The following is a 16,914-nucleotide window of genomic DNA, read 5'->3' as shown; positions in this document are numbered from 1 at the left end:
TCATCAGCCCAGCCTAGCGACCGCGAGCGCAAAGCGGCGGCAGCGCGTGCGGATTGTCCGTCCCTCAGTTTGTGAGATCTGCTGCCGCGGGGTCGAGATTTTGGAGGGTACAAAAGGTATGCTGTCCCCACCAGTTCGTCAGTTGAGAGCGCCATTTGACATAGCGCCAGCTGAGATAAGGTTCGGGCCCTGGTAAACCGCTACTTGAAGAGTGATTTACATGTCTCGGGCCAGATAATTGTTCTTGGGTATGTGCCTTGACGGTATGGTCGGATGGGACCGCCAGTCATGGGGCTACCACGCCGACGATGGCTGGGTATTCCCTGACTACCGTAGCGATTATGGCCCCTACGGCCCGACGTTTGACAGGGAGTGCAGAAAACATAGCAAACAGGTTCGTGCGACCCTTGATATAACTATCTCAGCTGGAGATGTAATCGGCTGTGGCATCGATTTCAGTCAACACAAGATGTTCTATACGAAGAACGGTACCTTACTAGGTGCGTGATTCATCTCAACGCATTCGAAGCCACTTAGTACGCTGTAGGAATGGTCTCTGAGAACATTGTAGTGGACACAGACATTTGTCCCACCGTTGGTATGCGATTCGAGTCAGAGTCCAAGCCCGCCATCGGCGACAACATCCGAGTGCAAAGCGGCACCAGTTGAGTACATGTAGTGATTTGACTGGCTCGGCTTCAAGCCAGCAAGCCGGCCAAGCCAAGCCAAAGGGTACCGGCTTGAACAGGCTTTTGGCTCGGCTTGCATGTCAAGCCAGCCAAGCCAAGCCGGCAAGCCGCGGCTTTAGACAATAAACTTACTATATTTAGTACTACTGTTAGGATAATCATAAGAACTTGGTCAGCACCTATTTGCGGCAGGCAGATGGGTATGAACGAGAGCCGCCGTCGCCGACGCTCTGATGGACGATGCCGGGATGTCGCTGATGATCATTCTCGGCCGCCCGCGTGTGCCAGATAAAAACTAGCCATAGTGAGGGAGAAAATGATCAAGGCTTCCTGGGTAAATCGCTCCCGTTAGTTGTCAAGTGGCCGCCGCAGCCCTCGCGCGCTTTCGAGCGGCAAACGGCCTCCAGGTAACACAATGCAGTCTGCAGGGCGCCCGCATCTAGGTGTTGGGCAATGTGCGCGCCGGCGGACGAGTCTTGAGATAGGCATGAGATGGACCATCTCAGTGCAGCCGCACGAGAGTGCGCACGGAATGTCACGTCGCACCTCCCGCGGCTCGCGGGCACCCCTGGCACCCCCGACCGTGAGAGGTGCCTGCTGCGTCGTGTCAGACTCCGCTGTCCGCCACGCATACACGCGCCATACTCGCATATTTCATTTGGTACATCCTCTCTTTCTCCTGCTTTTCTTCTGGAGGAGGAATTGGCCCAGGATCTTGCTGAGATGACCTTGAGTGCGCAGAGGGTCTTCAGTTAGGGTTCTTGGGACCGCGATCATTTAGACAACAGCAGCATATACTTATACAGACAGCTTTGATGATGTATAATGTAAAGATGCGCCAATAATACAAGCATTGCGACAGTTTCCTGGTTTGTATGAAGTTCGAGTTTCTGAACGACTTTAGCAACGTCCACATCCATATTATACCTCAAAGTATCTATTCGGACCTTTTTACATGCAATAGAACCATTTATATGTCGTACATGACTGCGTGTCTACGTGTGGCAGCTGTAAAAATGTTGACAAAGTCAATCCACAGCACCTGCCTAATCAGGATGCAAGCCGCGGCCCAAGCCAAAGCCGAGCCACTGGCTTATGGCTTGTGGCGGCTTGCGGCTTGGCTTGGGTTTTTGCAAGCCGAAGCCTGGCGAAGCCAAGCCAAAGCCATCGGCTTCTGGGCCAAGCCGAGCCAGTCAAATCACTAAGTACATGGCGTCATGCATGCCATAGTTGGTCCTGGGCATTTCAGCGAACTGTTCGCGTAGTGTGGCGACTACACGCATTATCATATAATATAAAGTAAGATCTGAACTGCTTGAAACTTGAGATCATTAGTGGTTTGTGCAGGGCGGATCAAATTGATGCACCGGCGGCATTGGCCACTTCCGAGTCAGTGCACAACTCCACTCGTTCTGCACGGGCGCCAGCCAAGGGTTCAGGCCTTCAGGCCGTAATGGTCAATAACCTCTCTTACCTCTTGCCATTACACGCATGTTAATGCAACTCACAATCGTGCAAACGTCCTCAAGCTTCGTCCGCCCGCGAAGAGCATTCGATTTGCTATGCCGTAATTCCCAACCGCTCCCAGCGCCGTCAACTTCATAGAGTACCACATGTCCGCGGGGGCTTCCGTTGGAGACAACGATTCCAATGTGATACGAGCGGGGTACACTTAGGTCGTTGCTTTTGCGATCTAAGGTGAGAAAAACAGCCGCAGAAGCTTCTGGGTTCAAATTACTAGAGAATAGCGGACAGCCCCGGCTCCTCAAAGCTGAACATAGCATGCAGCGGCCGCTCGGAGGTGGACAGATGAACGCGCCTCGAACGCCGCGGGCGGTGGATGGCTTCCGTAATCTCTCAAAACCCATCTACGTGCACAGACATCACTGTAACCGTAGAGGTAGATACACGTAGCCAGAGAGACGATGCCTGTCTCATCCAGCCTGAGGAACCAGGAAGATAGTACAAAGCGCGAACTACAGAATGTAAATACGAACCGATTAACTGTCGATTGACTACTTGCATGACGTGAACTTTGTGGCACTGGACATAATCGCCTTGTATTCGCTCTCAGACTTTCAGCAGTATATCACGATCAAACTTGGCACGCATAGCATTGACTTTGGTCGCTTCAAGAGTAGGTATCGAACCTGTAGTGTATCAGCGCCCTGCTAGTTCGTGCTGGCTTTCCACGCATTGTAGTACACTTCCAGGTTATCAACTAGACCTGCCTTGCGCGGTTGCCAGCCCAACAGGTTCCGCGCCAAGTACGGACGCAAGAGTGAGGTTGTAGTCAGCGCGGTCTCGTACACTGCGTTAGATGCTCATGAGTCCTTACAAAGCACCGGAAGAGGTGGGTATACTCACAGTTACTCGGCTGTACAAACTCGTGCGGCCCTTGCGCTCCACTGACCTGGACAAATTTCTTCAGCAGATCGTCTGCGCTCTCCGTTATGTCGTTTGCCGCGTCGAAAATTTTCCCGCCAACAAGCTGCGCCTTCTCTGCCGCGAGACGGAACAGCTCCGCCAAGTCGTCTGTATGGATCAGCGCATAGCGGTCCTCAGGTGTCCCAAACCACCTGACACTGCCCTCTGCGGCGTTCTTGAAGAGTGGCGCCAGCAGCGAGCCGCTCCGTCCGTAGAGTAGGGCTGGTCGGATTACAATTCCGTTGAGCACCGTGTTCATGACGACGCGCTGCTCCTGCTCGGGACGCCACGCTACAAGCTGTGCAGGCGCAGTGATCGGTGACGTGTCGGTTTTGACCGTTGTGCGGTCGTCACCGTGCACCCACGTCCCAGACGTGTAGATATATGTCAGCTTTGGCGCGTGGGCAGGGCGGGAGGCTTGCGCGGCGGACGCGATAGTATTGAGCAGGGATTTAGAGAGTTCTCTAATGTCGGCCGTTCCTCCAACAGCGTCGATGATAATGTCAAGTGAGGCGACAAGAGGCAGCCAGGTGGACGGATCTGACGTTTGACCCACGACGGGAATAACTAGGAGTAAGAGTCAATACATGTGCGACGCAAAATTAGCTACCTGCGACTCACTTTCTTCCTCGGCAAGTTGCTGAGCTTTCTCTTTGGAGCGCGTTAGACCATACACGATATGGCCTGCACGGACAAGAGCTTGTGCTGCAGGGAGGCCAATGAAGCCGGAGGCACTGTATGGCTGTGAGTACGACTACTTCATCTGAATGAAAGATTTTATGTACCCAAGAACAAGAACTTTCATTTCTATGGCGTGCGTTAAGTTTAGTTGTACCGGAGCAGGGGGACCTGAGAACAAGGACAGGCCGTTCGTGACATGCCCCTTATATATCCTGCTGGTTTGCGAGCCTTACTGCCTAGGACAGTGCCGATGCGCTTCGTATGTGTCTGCTATCCTCATCGACGCGCTTCCAATGTATCTGCTATCCGCGTCGGTTATCGAGCGCAAACCCACCCACCTCCGTAGACCAGCGTGTGGGCAGTGGCACTGGGCACTTGGAAATCAACGGTCTACGAACCTGCGATGTTTGCTGAACACATGTCGTCGCAGTGCTTTCTAAGGTGCGGTGCTCGTTACGCAAAATATATGGGCGTATGTCTCACCCTTGCTAAGCTTGACCCACTCTGCGTTCCGCCATGCGCGTCAAATCCCAGCAATGAGAGAGACGATGGGGCCGCCAGGGTAGGTGCTACTTACTGATCTGATGTATTATAACCTGTGGGCACTAGGGAGTCTTTCACGGCGGAGCCGGAGATCACTGACGCGCCTGCCTTCTGAGTCTTCTACTCTGTACCGCTCAACCTTCCGCCTTTTCGCCCGCCCGAGATTAACTGAAGCATTGCAGTTGACTGCTTGACCTCATAGTAGACGTGTTTGCGGTGCCTAGTCCTCAGAAAGCCCTGGAAGAGTTGCGCGAATTTTAGGTATGATTTGGTCGTTGCAATTGCGTAATGAGGTGTTTACCAAAAAGAAATTACACATAAGCTAAACAGCTGGAGCCTTGGCAATGGGTGAGTGACCGTGAGAACGTGATCATGATCAATAAACAAAAAGTGTGTGAACTACGCAGAAGATAGCAACTGCTGGTTTCGATCCAGCGACCTCGGGGTTATGAGCCCCGCGCGCTACCCCTGCGCCAAGTTGCTCCGGATAATAGGTGTTAATGGAATAGATAATCCATTCATTATATCAGCTATCTCTCAAACACGCGGTCCCTAATTGGTCGCCAACTTTAGTAAGCAGTGCTCGGAAAGTGCATTAGTTCGCCCGCCGACGTCCGACAGACCTTGCTCATCGACCACAACGACCGCCATGGTTTCCCTCGCTACTCGGATACTTGGAGCTCATCTTACCTCACGTCTGCTAGCCTCACAGATGTCTTCGCACACGCATCTTCTCATGCCGATACACCGCCATGCCATGATGTCTGCGTACTCGCCCGGCTCCTCATCCACCGTACCGATTCCCCCTCGCCCCTCCGGATCTGTGCTTGGAGAACAGCCACCTGTCGTCTCACCTGCTAGAACACCATCTGCGAAGGATTTTTCCCCAGATGCCTCATCTCCGCAAATTGCGGCTCGTCCCCCGCCGGCTCCCAAAGCGGAGAGGCCAAGACCGAAGATCCGGGCGACCAAAGCGGCAATAGCTCTTGTGCGTGTTACCTCTCTCTCGGAGCATGCACATCTCACATCTTGGCAGACGCCAACAGCCGTAGAGCGGCTGAAGGCACTCGTGAATAGCCCGACGGCGCAGTATCTGCGAATAGGTGTCCGGAATAAGGGCTGTGCAGGACTGTCATACCACCTAGAATACGTGGACAAGCCGGGGAAATTCGACGAAGTTGTAGAGCAGGACGGCGTCAAGGTGCTCATAGACAGCAAGGCTCTTTTTTCTATCATCGGAAGTGAGATGGATTGGAAGGAGGATGCGCTAAGGTGCGTGAAATGTCTGTGCCCAACGCTCACTTACTCATTCCGCGGCTATGTTCACAGCGCCAAGTTCGCCTTCAAGAATCCTAATATCAAGGATGCATGTGGATGTGGTGAATCATTCACCGTCGGACATTAATTCTGAGAACGCTCTTCGACACGATGTTTGATTTCCTTTCATGTCGTACTCATACGTTACTAATTGTCCATCTCAATGTATCGATATCCTCTGCACTTCAGGACCAATAGATCCATCTCCCCTCGTGCTGTGAGTGTGCCATGCTTACCCTCATAGGCTACGATGTTTCCGTTGGGCTCCAGCACATAAGTCCAGCCCCTTGAGTACAGATTCAATAAATATCTATGTCTGGAAATTCCGCCTTATATCGTTTCCATGCCATCTTCGAGCACCCCTACAACATCGCACACGGCGAGAAAGCACGAGTAACACGCGTTTGTGGCGCATTATCGGGAAATCATAATCTCGTAGCTTCATGCAGATCCCAGCGGAGGTGCGGTTCATGGTGTATAATTCGCAGGCTCCTAAGAACGCACACAGCATGCATGTTTGTAAGGCGTAGCAGTAGTACAGGACAGCTGCTAGATTACGACAAGTCGTCTCCCATGTGAATGTCTGAATCTTGCACAGCTCTTGACTGATCTAGGAGATACGACAGAGTTGAACTGTTTTCATCGCACCTAAAAGAAATCCTCAGCTCATCTGATACCATACCCCAGGCAAGCTCTACTCACAGCCTGTTGACGGACCGCTCGGCATCCATCAATCCCTTCTGTACCAGCCGGAAGACGCTAGCGTACTCTCCCGAACGGTCACGTAGGTGTCGGCCGTGGGCATGCAGAAGTGCATTCACCCACATGAGGTCAAACTCTAGGTGCGGACTCTTCTCGAGATGTTCGGCGACGAAGCGCAGCATCTGCGAGAGATACACCACGGGCAGCTGCCGCGCCATGAGACGGATGTCGTCTCTCGGTATGCTCTCATACACTTTGTGAATGAGGGGCTTCTCGTTCAAGCGGTACGCCATTACGAGCGCTTTCAGATACTCGCGCCGTGCGAGCACGGAGAGCAACGACTGCGGCGTGAGATCGAGGTCGAGGTCGAAGGGGTCGAACGCGAGCGAGTCGTCGATCGAGTAGATAAGGAGCCCTTCCGTCGACGCGGCGGCCCATGCGCGTCCTGTGGGCGCGAAACGCACGCACTTCGTCCGCGCCTCCTGGCGGTACCGCCGTTTCGACATGTCGCCCCGCGTGACGCCTGGCAGGCTCACGTCCATCCGGTCCTCGAGGTCGCTGTCGTCTCGGTCATCGATAAAATCGGTGTTGCCCGCCTCAGTCATATTCCTGCTGTCGAGGAACTCCTCCGTGCCGTCGAGACTGAGGTTCTGCGAGATCTGGAACTTCTTGACCATGACGCCATCGAGGGCGTCGTAGATGGCGACATACTTGCTATTCCCGCCCGCAAGGAGGCACCGGCCATCGGCGCTGTACGTGAGGCTGCTAAAGTACTTGCTCGACGAGTTGTTCGCCGCCGTGACGCGGTCGTCGGCCTTGCGCCCGCCGGAGATGTCCCGCCGCCCCTCGATGACGCCCGTCTGCTTGCCTTGGTCGACATCGAAGAACATGATCTGCCCATCGAGCATGGAGACGGCGATCTCCTTGCCGTCTGGCCGGTAGGCGAGTGCGAGTGCGTCCGCGCTGAGCTGGTACGGCTCGACGTTGTGCGAGCGAGCGTAAACATTCCACACTCGGGCGGTCTTGTCCCACGAGCCGCTGGCAAGCAGGTTGCCCGTCGGTGAGAATGCGAGAGACGAGACAGGACCCTCGTGGCTAGCAAGCACGTCGAGAAGCTTCCCGGTCTGGACCGACCAGAGAAAGATCTCGAACGAGTCGGACGAGCCGGCGGCGACCACTTCACCACTCGGGTCGACCGCTAAGCATGAGAACTGGACAGGTGTCGGAGAGGTGAATGTACGAAAGTTCCGGTAGCGAATAAGGTCAAATGCACGGACGGTACCATCAAGAGATGCAGAGAATAGCACCTGGCCTTGTTTTGCGAACTCGACAGCCGAGATGGCCGCGGAGTGCTCGGAAAATGTGACAAAACAGAAGCCAGAGACCGTGTTCCAGACCTTGACCTTGCCGTCGTCCCCGCCTGTTGCGACGTTCTGCCCGTCAGGAGCATACGAGAGCGTGTTCATGTCAAAATAGTGGCCCTGCTGCTTGAGCACATATGATTCGGACTGCCACTCCCAGACGAGCAGCTGCCCAAGTTTCCGCGCGCCGAACGCCAACCACTCTCCCGACGGGTTGATCGCAACGGACGAGATCTTTTCTTGCGAGATGCTCAGTGTGTGGATGTTGGCGAACGCTGGCATCTCCCAGATGCCGAAGACACCAGTAGAGAAGCCGATGATGAGCAAGTTTGATGGTCGATGGAAGGCGCTGCAGACCACTTTCGTGTTCGCTTGATGGAAGTAATTGCGCTTGTGAACTCCCCATCGCGTGTGCACTATCAGTTTTGAGACGTGCCCTGGGTCTGAAGAGGTAGATGCCATTGGCATTTCATCTTCTGTGTCCGACTCCGACTCGGTCGCCTTGGCCTTCCAAGTGAAAACAGCACCATCTCGACTAACAGTATGGATCTGCGACATGCGTTAGAGACACTTACAAGCATGAGTCGGGAGACGCACTGTCTTGCAATCGGAAGAGAAGTAAGCATCAATAACTGCATCGCGGTGTCCGGCGAAGGTTTTTGGTCGGAATCCCTCCACAGGATCCAGTGTAAACAGCCGTGCGGTCATGTCTCGTGAAGCTGTTAAGAAAGATCTGGAGCCCGTGAGCATTTCAAGTCTCAAGTGCGACAGTGAGGACAAACTTTGAATCTGGTGCCCATTCTATACTGAGGACCTCATCGTGGTGACCGGTATATGTGCGATGAAGGTTGAACGGAGCAAACTCTCGAATGAGGTGGTTAGGTGTCCTCCAGACTTGCACATGTGAGTCGTGAGAGACTGCAATGAACCTAGAGACAGACAGGTTGGATTCCGCTAGCAGCCTGATAGTCTGGCGAATGCACGCACTTGCCGTCTGGGGAGAACTTGATAGCGTTTACTGGCTTTTTGAAGTTATGGTGGTGTAATACTACGGATCTTCGGACATTGACCAGTAAAGCACGGCCGTCTATTCGAAATGAGTACAAACCTGGAGAATACTTTCACGTGAGCGTACCTTCGTCCACGCTTATCATCACATTAGAGTCAGAGCTCAGAGCTATTGCAGCAATGTTCTTGCGGTTCTCAAACGGGAATGTCCATGACTTGTTGCTGCGCCCATGAACATCGCTCGATGCTTCGACAAGAACAGTAATACTCACTTCACGAGGTCAAACGCAGACACCCGGTTGCCGACGGGACTGAATACGGTGTTGCCATCCGAGGTAAAAATAATATTTCCTTGTCTGTACACCGTGCCACAGAGATTGGAGAACTGGAGAACCCGGTCAGCATACCTCCGTAAAGTAGACCTTATAGCGAAGCACCTTATAGTTTGCCTTCATTCTTCCTATCTAGTTCAGAAGAAGGCAAAATGGCTGACGGACGTCCCGAGTAACTGTTCAAATTATCGGCGTAATGTAGGCGTGTGTAGGCCGAGCAGTGATCACTAGTGAGGTTCAGAGACAAGCTCGCAGGGCGGCAAAAGCTGTGGACGCAAAACTGCGAGCCCATGTAAATCACGTGGATTATCCAAATTGGGAAGCCAATGGCTTGAGATCCTAACGACGACAAACAAACTGTCCGGGGGGTCAGCGTAACATGCAGCGGATTAGATATATTCGCATTCAAAATAATTGTCACTGAACCTACGGCCGGATAGACGAGATGGAAATTTTATTTTGATTGTTGTTCGAGCATTAGTCCAGCGACTGCCAGATTTCTACTGGACAGAAATCTTGCCGGCAGGCGCTTACGACAGGGCTTGCGCGAGTCCGGGTACAAGCGAGAATTGAACGAATTTTACTTAGATACCACTGAAATTGGAGCGAGTCTCACGTTATCAGGATTGCACTGGTCGCTTCCAGGACACTGTCTATCCCCGGGGGGGGGGGGGGTTGATGTTCCACCATATCGAGCGTGTGAGGACAATCGATATATAATAAAATGCTTGCTGTAATCACTTCTACGTGTTGGTAGTCAATGTCTTGCATATGAGATATGACGACATATGGCTATAGTAGCTAAGGTAGGCCTCATGCAAAACCGACTACTCCACATGTCCGTGACCCGCTGGTGACTTTAACTGACAGAGTGTGACCGATGCCGGACATCTCACTGTGGGTCGTCACGAAAGCGTGATGTAATTAGCCTTACTTAACTGACCAGTAAACACAACACTTTCGAAACTCTTCTCTCCAGAATCACATTTTCGCAAAAGTGTTCCCCGTTTTCTCTCTGCAGTCCTCATAGCTACAAAAAATGGGGAGCTTTTTTTTCTATGATTTTTCTCCAGAGAGGAGTTTGCCTGTCTTTCTGCTTTCGTCACGCTTTCTCCGCCAAACCGCTTCCAGACGCCCTAAAGCGTGACATTATTTGCCACGCGGAGTGGTCGGTTTTGCACGAGGCCTACCTTACAAAGAAAGTGTATCCCCAACGGTATCCCCAACGGGTCGAGCTTTGCACACATGGTAACCACCCAGGTTACTACCTGTTACTACCACTCTATTAACGTGTGGGAAACGTTCTAGAGGCTTCGCACAGCTTCGCCGATGTGTCCTGCGCACATGAAGTTCCCAGCGTCCGCACCACTGTGCCTGGACGTCCCTGATCCGGATGATTGAGATGTCGATCAGAGTTTGTTCCCAGGTACGTTTTCAGAGAGAAGCCTATGTGGGTCTAGACCGGGTTACGATAAGGTAGCTGCCGCCGAAACATTCCAACGAGCTATCGGCCAGAGACATGTTCACAACTGGCCTACAAACATAGAACAGTGGGGTGTGAAGTTATCACTTCAAGGTACGGGTGTAACGTCAGTCCTTGCGTCATAGATGTCTACAGCATGCATATAAGCGGTGCTCTGCATCTTCGGAAGTTGAGCGCACCCATCTTCAAGTAGTGTAGTCCTTTGCAGGTAACGCGATGGATGTGCGACGTCGACAGGCATGGCGACAAGCATGCGGCCGTCAGGGCGTCAGCATACGTCATAGCTGAGACATGGGACGCAAGGCCTCAAGGCCTCGGCTGCCCTAGAGACGGAACTAACAGAAAAACTTAGCCTATGACTTGCGGCAGCGAAGTAACAAAGCGTCCGCCGCTGTTACCTAGGGCCGTGCACGCCCTGCCAGCTGTGGCACGGGACGGCATTTCATTTGTGAAAGTTCCACGTCGGTGTTTCATGCTTACTGAACAATACGTAGGTGGGGCGTAAGTTTTCCCGATGTACCCACATCGCTCCAAGTACTTTTTACAGCCGATTATTGTACTCAGAGGCAGCCCCCTGTGTTGTCGAGCACAGAGCGGGGTCGCTGTCGAGGAAAGAAAAAGATCTTGAGTTGGCGACAGCCTGATCTGATAAGTCCCAAAAGGGAATGGTACAGCTAATGAGCTCAGGGTAATTTTATGACGTCACCGGGATCTGGACCAGAATGTGGGCGTCTGCTGATGAAGGTGGGGGAAAATGACGGAAAATAGCGAGTTTATTTCTTTGACCCGCCATGGACTTTTTCACAGCGACGAGGGAACGCACCGCTGCCGCTGTCCCCGTTGCCACCGCCGCCGCTGGTCACGGCGTGGTCGACGGTGGCCGCGAGCCGACGACAACAATGGACACCACCACCCCCGAGGGCGTCGACGCTTTCGCAGAGGCCATCAACGCCAGGTATTCGCGTGCGGGGACGTCGCTCATCCCACTTTCCCCAAACCAAGACGGCTCCACCACCCCTTACCTTCCCGCTCCTTCGCCAGGGCCCGTCAGACCTACTCTACCTCAACAGTTTACTATCACCATGCCTCTCAGGGCAGCTGCACCGTCTCCCGCGTCTGTCTTATCTCTCCACCCGCCCCCGCCGCCCCATCGCCCGTCGCCGCTGGCAACCATGAACTCCCCACCTGCTCCACCTGCTCAGGCGGACACCAGTCCGTCATTCAGCAGTTCACAGAACCTCCCGACACCCTCCTCTTCATTCCAGTCGCTCCCGCCGAGTGCTTTTACCGCCCTGTCACCTAATGCCCTCCAACCCGTCCTTGAAAACTCATCGATCCTCATCCTCGACATTCGTCCCCACAATGTATACGCAGTCGCTCGACTACCAGCAGCCCTCTCCTTGAGTGTACCATCGACGCTGCTCAAACGGCCACTCTTCTCGCTTGATCGCCTCGCTCAGATGCTCTCTCCATCCACACGAACAAGGTTCTCCTCCTGGCCCACAGCCAGCAAAATCCTTGTCTACGACGCTGACACTGTGAGCCTGGCCGAAGGTGGGAATATTCTTGGCCTGTTGAGGAAGCTCAGGAAGGAAGGTTATAGCGGTCAGCTGTGTTGGGCCAAGGGTGGATTCAAGGCGGTCTGGAGAGAGCAGTTCGATCTCGTTGATCAGACAGCTCTCCCAGAGGAGGAGGACGAGGAAGGTGAGCTCCCACCCCATACGGCACCAGGAGCAGCGACGCAGGCGCAGCAATCTGCTGTCAGCCTATCCGCCGGAGTGGAAATGTCCAAAACCATGTCAGCTCCACCGACCACGGCTGGCTTCCCGCTGAGTTTGCCACCGTCGATGCTGCTCCGGCCGAAGGACCTTCCAATGTCAGCATTCACTTCAACGTCAACGACCTCAACGCGACCACACCGATCCGGTGAGCCCTCGGTTCCTTCATCAACGAATGCGGAATACACTCACCATGGTCGTCACCCAGGCGCCAACGCACCGCTTGTACCCGTGACACCTCTGACGATCAAAGCCGATCCATTCGCGACGCTAGTCACCTCTGGTGCTACACCGGGATCGATGCCTCTGCCTGGTACTGTGTCAAGACCAAACGCCGCTAAACAATCATCCTCATTTCGTCTCCCTGCAGGCGCTATGCGAGGGTCGTCGGCAGCCGCGACGTCGATGATTCCGGAGGGCGAGAGCCTTCTTGCATTCCCTCCGCGGTTGGGTACATTATCCAGTGGCGGACCTTTGGCTAGAGGTATGGAAACAGTAAGCAGTCTGCCGACGCAGGGCGCTGGCGCCGCGTATGGCCTGGCGCCCCGCGAGCGTCAACATCACAAGAGTTTCCCGGGCCTCACCACGGGTCAGCAAAGTGTACGTACCCCTCTCATGTGTGACTATCAGATATTTACGCGATTTGTCGATAGGTCGCTTTCAACCCATTTTTCGATACGATCCGTCAAAACCTCGAGCTCGGTGGAGGTCGTGGTGCAGGCGAAGGCATCCCGCTCAAGCTGTCGCGACGAGTGCGTAGGAGGATCGGTGACTTGCCATTCGAGTGGCTGCGCGAAATTGCTCGGCGAAGTGGGCACGTCAGCGAGGATAGTCCGGATCTGGAAAAGGTCGAGTTCACCGCGACTAGGTCGTTGGCAAACAGCCCTACTGACACGACGCAGTCTGAGACTGACAGCGATGATGACAACATGACCACCACCCACCGTCAACGCCGCGCCCGTACGAAGACAAAGCCCTCCGGCCTCCAGGGCCGCGACGATTCCCCCGCAACTCCCTCTTCCCCCGCGTCGTCTTCCTCCGACGGCGAAGAACTCGCCAAGTCTCTCGCCATGCAGTTCTACAAGATCGAGCTCGGCGAGCAGCGCCGTTTGATGGGCGTTATGGAACATCACAGCATGGAGAGCGGGCATGTCAACGGACGCGGTGGCATGCAACCAATGGTGAAGTCCGCGACCGTTGGCGGCTTCACGACGGATAGAAAGGGCATCCCGTCGGGAGGCTTGTGCGGCCCAGTGCTTGCACTGCCTGTCGGTTCGCCGGCTGCGAGAAGCGAGAGTACGGAAAAGGCAGGCAGTGATAGACAGATAGGCACAGCTACAACGCGCATGTTGAGTGGAACAACCAGCGAGGGTGGGGTACACGTGCCGAGGAATGCCAAGGACCGTGGGATGGCGTTCCCGTTCAGCATAACCGCAGGTGTAGAGAAGGGAGGCAAGAATAGGTGCGTCACGCCTCATTAAATGCGCCGTCATTTCCACGTTGATTAACGTCGGTGTATGCGCGCAGATATCGGAACATATGGCCCTTCGAGCATGCCCGTGTGCGCCTTCACAAATCGCATCCCGAGGATGACGACTACATGAATGCGAGCTACGTGCAACCTCTGGGAACCAAGAAACGATACATCGCCACTCAAGGGCCTTTGCCTGCTACGTTCACGGACTTCTGGACGTGAGTTGTTCACTGGTTGTGTTTCGATCTGTCGCTGATCAGCGAGTATATGCACTCTTTAATAGGTTATGTTGGCAAGAGAACGTTCGTGTCGTCGTCATGCTCACCCGCGAAGTCGAGTCTGCGCTTGTGAAGTGCGGCAATTACTGGAAAGAGGGCGAGTACGGTTCACTGCGACTCAAGCTCGTCTCGACCAGCGATACGCCAGAGCGTGAGCGCAGCCGTCGCGAGAGCGAGACGTCCTCTGGCTTCTTCAATGTACCGCAAGCTCGATCAGCGGCTAAAGACAGTCAGGAGAACCATACTATCCGCCGGGTCTTCGAACTTACGCACGCTGGCTACCCCGACGCACCACCGAGGACGGTCACGCAGCTGCAGTACCTCGATTGGCCCGATCTTGATGTGCCGAAAGATCCACGCGGACTTCTCCGACTTATGCAAGAGGTCGACAGCATTGCCAACAAGAGCAGAGAAAGTTGTTCAACTGCCTGGGGCGAGGGCCCGTTGGGCCGCAGGCCTGGCGCAAAGAAGCCCAGTAGCCCGGAAGCTGCGAGGCATCTTTCGCTGCATGAGGACTCTCAAGACGGGAGCGAAGACGGCGATGACGACCTGGACGCCAAAACTGGCATCGCGAAGCATGCGATCGATAACCCTCCTGTATTGCTGCACTGTTCTGCCGGAGTGGGCCGCACCGGCGGATTCATCGCTGTCGACGCGATCCTCGATGGGGTTCGTCGAGAGATGCGCAAACAACGCGAGGAGAAAGAGGCACTTGACAAGCTGTCGTCCGGCACGGGCAGTCCTATTCCTTCCACCGGCCGCGGCAGCTCGACCCCCATATCTGGAGACAGCGACGAGGCCATGGAAGTCGATTTGCGATCGCTTGTGAGCACGTCCCCGTCGAGGAAGGACGTTCCGTCACCGGGCACAAGCGACCGCCGGGCCATGTCGGTCTCTGTCGGCGGCGGAAACAATTTACTGTCAGCGGTCAGCTCCGATCCCTACGAACCCATGGACGTTGACGTCGAGACGTCCGTGAAATGTGCGCAGACCTCACCGGAGAGTCGTCAGGTCTTACAACCTTCTACGGATCTGATCGACGAAGTGCGGCGTGCGCACCTCCAGCGCTTGTCATCTTCTCAGACGGTGCAAAGCCGCGACTTTGTCGACTCGCCATCGCCGGGCAGCATTCCATCGCCTGGGCCCCATGTCCTGTCGCCTCGTGGTAACAGCCCTGACACCGGGAGCAGCGGCAGCTTGACATCCTCTGGTCGACGGTCGACGTCGACGTCGGGTCTCACGGCAGAGTTGAGGATGGTGACTAGTCCGGTGTCGAGTCCTGCGACAGGAAGCACAACTAGCTTGCTTACAACTTTGGAGCCGACCGAACCCCGCGACGAGCTCAAACAGTTCCCCTCGAGCGAGTCGACGTCCGCTACTGCAGGCTCGACTCAGCCGATCGCGATCCAAGCTGTTCATCGCAGCTTTGAAGAGAAGACTCAGCGCGTTTCGGGGAAGGCACGGCTCGACTCCTGGAGATCTCATGTGTCAGACTCTGGCAGACATCACACCACCGACTTCCAGCTTAGCTTGCAGAAGCTCGAAGATGAAGACATGCCTCCAACCCCGAGAACGATGGCGTTCGACTACGCCTCACCGCGACCCCTCCATGACGATACATCCCCACTGCTGCTGTCGACATGTGACGAGCCCATCCACCGTGTCATCGAAGATATGCGCATGCAGAGGATGAGTCTGTGCCAGAGCTTGCGGCAGTACGTCTTCGTGCACCGGGCGATTATCGAGGGCGCACTGATGGTCGTGGATGAGGAGAGGAAGAGGGAGGAGGAAGATCGGCTAGCTGCAGAGCAAGAGGCTGCGTCTAAAGACCCCGGCGCAAACGCGGCTTCTGAGGCGCGCACGGCGCAGATATCGAATATCCAGTTTCCCAAGGTTCAAAGTCTCACTGCGCGGCGGGCTTCCTTTGCGCTGAGCCCCGACAGGTCCAAAGACCGCACGGCGGTAGCCCTGCACCAGCCTGTCCCCCGCGCGGTGCCGACAGTGGACGTACACATGGACGACGAGTCGCTTCTCCAACTGCCGCCGGCAGTTCCGTCCCCACGCTCGAAACGGCAGGCTAGCCCGACGGAGCTTGTGCAGGAGACTCTCAAGGGCGAGGCACGTCTAAATAAAAGGCCGAGTGTGAAACGCAGGACTCGGTCGTCTGATGAAGAAGACGGCGGCCTGATGCTGGGTTCCATGGTCCTTTCGTCGCCCGAGCCGCCTAACAGGCCGTAGTCGCCGTCTCAAGGCAACCGTTCCCGAGCTCCGCTTCTCTATGCCCCCATGTCACTTTTGTCCTTCGCCGGTCGCATATGCTTGCATTTTGCATTTTTCACTGCTGGACATTGGAGCATCTTCCTCAGCGTCGTTCATCATCTCCCCCTTTCTGTATAACACACTTGGAGCTTTTTGTGCCTCGTCCCTTTCGTGTCTTTGGATATCCCTGTTTAGTCTTTATGTTTTATTTTCTCGTCTCGACTCATATAGTATTAGGCACCGTACTCCACTCATCATCACTCTCCATGCCGGGTCCGAGTACCTGCACCAAACCATCGTCGCCCATAATCTATACAGGCCATACGTACATATACACCCCCATATCCACTGCAATCGACATGATTTGTTTGTAGTTTGCTTATCATTAGCTACTGTCTCCCGTCCCCCCTGGAATATCAGATTATTGCTCTCCGCTCGCCGTGGTTCGCATTCGACGTGTAGTAAGGGTGCGAGTAGCTCCGGACGGTCGGCACGAGAAGCCTCAGTGAAACACACCAGCTGCCAGGGCGCAAGATGAACTGAACCCGCAACGAGATTAGGTCCGCGGGATGGTTTACGTAC

General features: G+C 54.7%; 6 protein-coding genes and 1 non-coding gene across 7 annotated transcripts in view; 3 read left to right on the top strand and 4 right to left on the bottom strand.

The window, feature by feature from the left end:
- Positions 1-902, top strand: part of PHACADRAFT_246248 (uncharacterized protein) — a 3,602-nt gene extending 2,700 nt beyond the window's left edge. The window contains exon 2 of the mRNA XM_007389772.1: positions 839-902. The gene's annotated coding sequence lies outside the window, so the exon portion shown is untranslated. The remainder of the gene's footprint in view (positions 1-838) is intronic.
- A 1,244-nt stretch (positions 903-2,146) lies between these two features.
- Positions 2,147-2,473, bottom strand: PHACADRAFT_83079 (uncharacterized protein; the record flags this gene model as incomplete). Its single annotated transcript, XM_007389771.1, has 1 exon — positions 2,147-2,473. One exon carries the CDS (start codon positions 2,471-2,473, stop codon positions 2,147-2,149), a length of 327 nt encoding a protein of 108 aa, XP_007389833.1.
- Positions 2,474-2,742: 269 nt separating this feature from the next.
- Positions 2,743-3,921, bottom strand: PHACADRAFT_179692 (uncharacterized protein; the record flags this gene model as incomplete). The annotated part of the gene is made up of 4 exons (XM_007389770.1): positions 2,743-3,000; positions 3,057-3,683; positions 3,738-3,850; positions 3,902-3,921. The coding sequence occupies 4 exons, from the start codon at positions 3,919-3,921 to the stop codon at positions 2,861-2,863; spliced, it is 900 nt and encodes a 299-aa protein (XP_007389832.1). The 3' UTR covers positions 2,743-2,860.
- An 830-nt stretch (positions 3,922-4,751) lies between these two features.
- On the bottom strand, positions 4,752-4,823 carry PHACADRAFT_t1. Its single transcript has one exon. It is a non-coding gene; the product is annotated as a tRNA-Met (tRNA).
- Positions 4,824-4,983: 160 nt separating this feature from the next.
- PHACADRAFT_246245 (uncharacterized protein) lies at positions 4,984-5,866 on the top strand. The gene is made up of 3 exons (XM_007389769.1): positions 4,984-5,328; positions 5,377-5,612; positions 5,670-5,866. Exons 1-3 carry the CDS (start codon positions 4,990-4,992, stop codon positions 5,743-5,745), a joined length of 651 nt encoding a protein of 216 aa, XP_007389831.1. The 5' UTR covers positions 4,984-4,989; the 3' UTR covers positions 5,746-5,866.
- A 254-nt stretch (positions 5,867-6,120) lies between these two features.
- On the bottom strand, positions 6,121-9,183 carry PHACADRAFT_109793 (uncharacterized protein; the record flags this gene model as incomplete). The annotated part of the gene is made up of 8 exons (XM_007389768.1): positions 6,121-6,305; positions 6,360-8,269; positions 8,318-8,453; positions 8,503-8,649; positions 8,708-8,807; positions 8,856-8,950; positions 9,001-9,113; positions 9,166-9,183. The coding sequence occupies 8 exons, from the start codon at positions 9,181-9,183 to the stop codon at positions 6,212-6,214; spliced, it is 2,613 nt and encodes an 870-aa protein (XP_007389830.1). The 3' UTR covers positions 6,121-6,211.
- Positions 9,184-11,815: 2,632 nt separating this feature from the next.
- PHACADRAFT_246239 (uncharacterized protein) lies at positions 11,816-16,734 on the top strand. The gene is made up of 7 exons (XM_007389767.1): positions 11,816-12,469; positions 12,530-12,634; positions 12,692-12,921; positions 12,975-13,169; positions 13,224-13,783; positions 13,849-14,013; positions 14,079-16,734. Exons 1-7 carry the CDS (start codon positions 12,340-12,342, stop codon positions 16,309-16,311), a joined length of 3,618 nt encoding a protein of 1,205 aa, XP_007389829.1. The 5' UTR covers positions 11,816-12,339; the 3' UTR covers positions 16,312-16,734.
- Positions 16,735-16,914: the final 180 nt, after the last annotated feature.

This window comes from Phanerochaete carnosa (genome assembly GCF_000300595.1).
Source record: "Phanerochaete carnosa HHB-10118-sp unplaced genomic scaffold PHACAscaffold_1, whole genome shotgun sequence".
Classification (NCBI taxonomy): domain Eukaryota; kingdom Fungi; phylum Basidiomycota; class Agaricomycetes; order Polyporales; family Phanerochaetaceae; genus Phanerochaete; species Phanerochaete carnosa.
The sequence above is the reverse complement of the archived record's forward strand: the minus strand, read 5'-3'. Positions and strand labels throughout refer to the sequence as shown.

What these genes read in the sequence shown, in the direction of transcription:
- PHACADRAFT_246245 (XM_007389769.1), top strand. Translation starts at nt 4,990, where the DNA reads ATGGTTTCCCTCGCTACTCGGATACTTGGAGCTCATCTTACCTCACGT. An exon ending in CCAAAGCGGCAATAGCTCTT is followed by an intron (nt 5,329 to 5,376) that starts GTGCGTGTTACC and finishes ACATCTTGGCAG; the next exon opens with ACGCCAACAGCCGTAGAGCG. An exon ending in TGGAAGGAGGATGCGCTAAG is followed by an intron (nt 5,613 to 5,669) that starts GTGCGTGAAATG and finishes CTATGTTCACAG; the next exon opens with CGCCAAGTTCGCCTTCAAGA.
- PHACADRAFT_246239 (XM_007389767.1), top strand. Translation starts at nt 12,340, where the DNA reads ATGTCAGCTCCACCGACCACGGCTGGCTTCCCGCTGAGTTTGCCACCG. An exon ending in ATAGTCCGGATCTGGAAAAG is followed by an intron (nt 13,170 to 13,223) that starts GTCGAGTTCACC and finishes GACACGACGCAG; the next exon opens with TCTGAGACTGACAGCGATGA. An exon ending in GAGAAGGGAGGCAAGAATAG is followed by an intron (nt 13,784 to 13,848) that starts GTGCGTCACGCC and finishes GTATGCGCGCAG; the next exon opens with ATATCGGAACATATGGCCCT.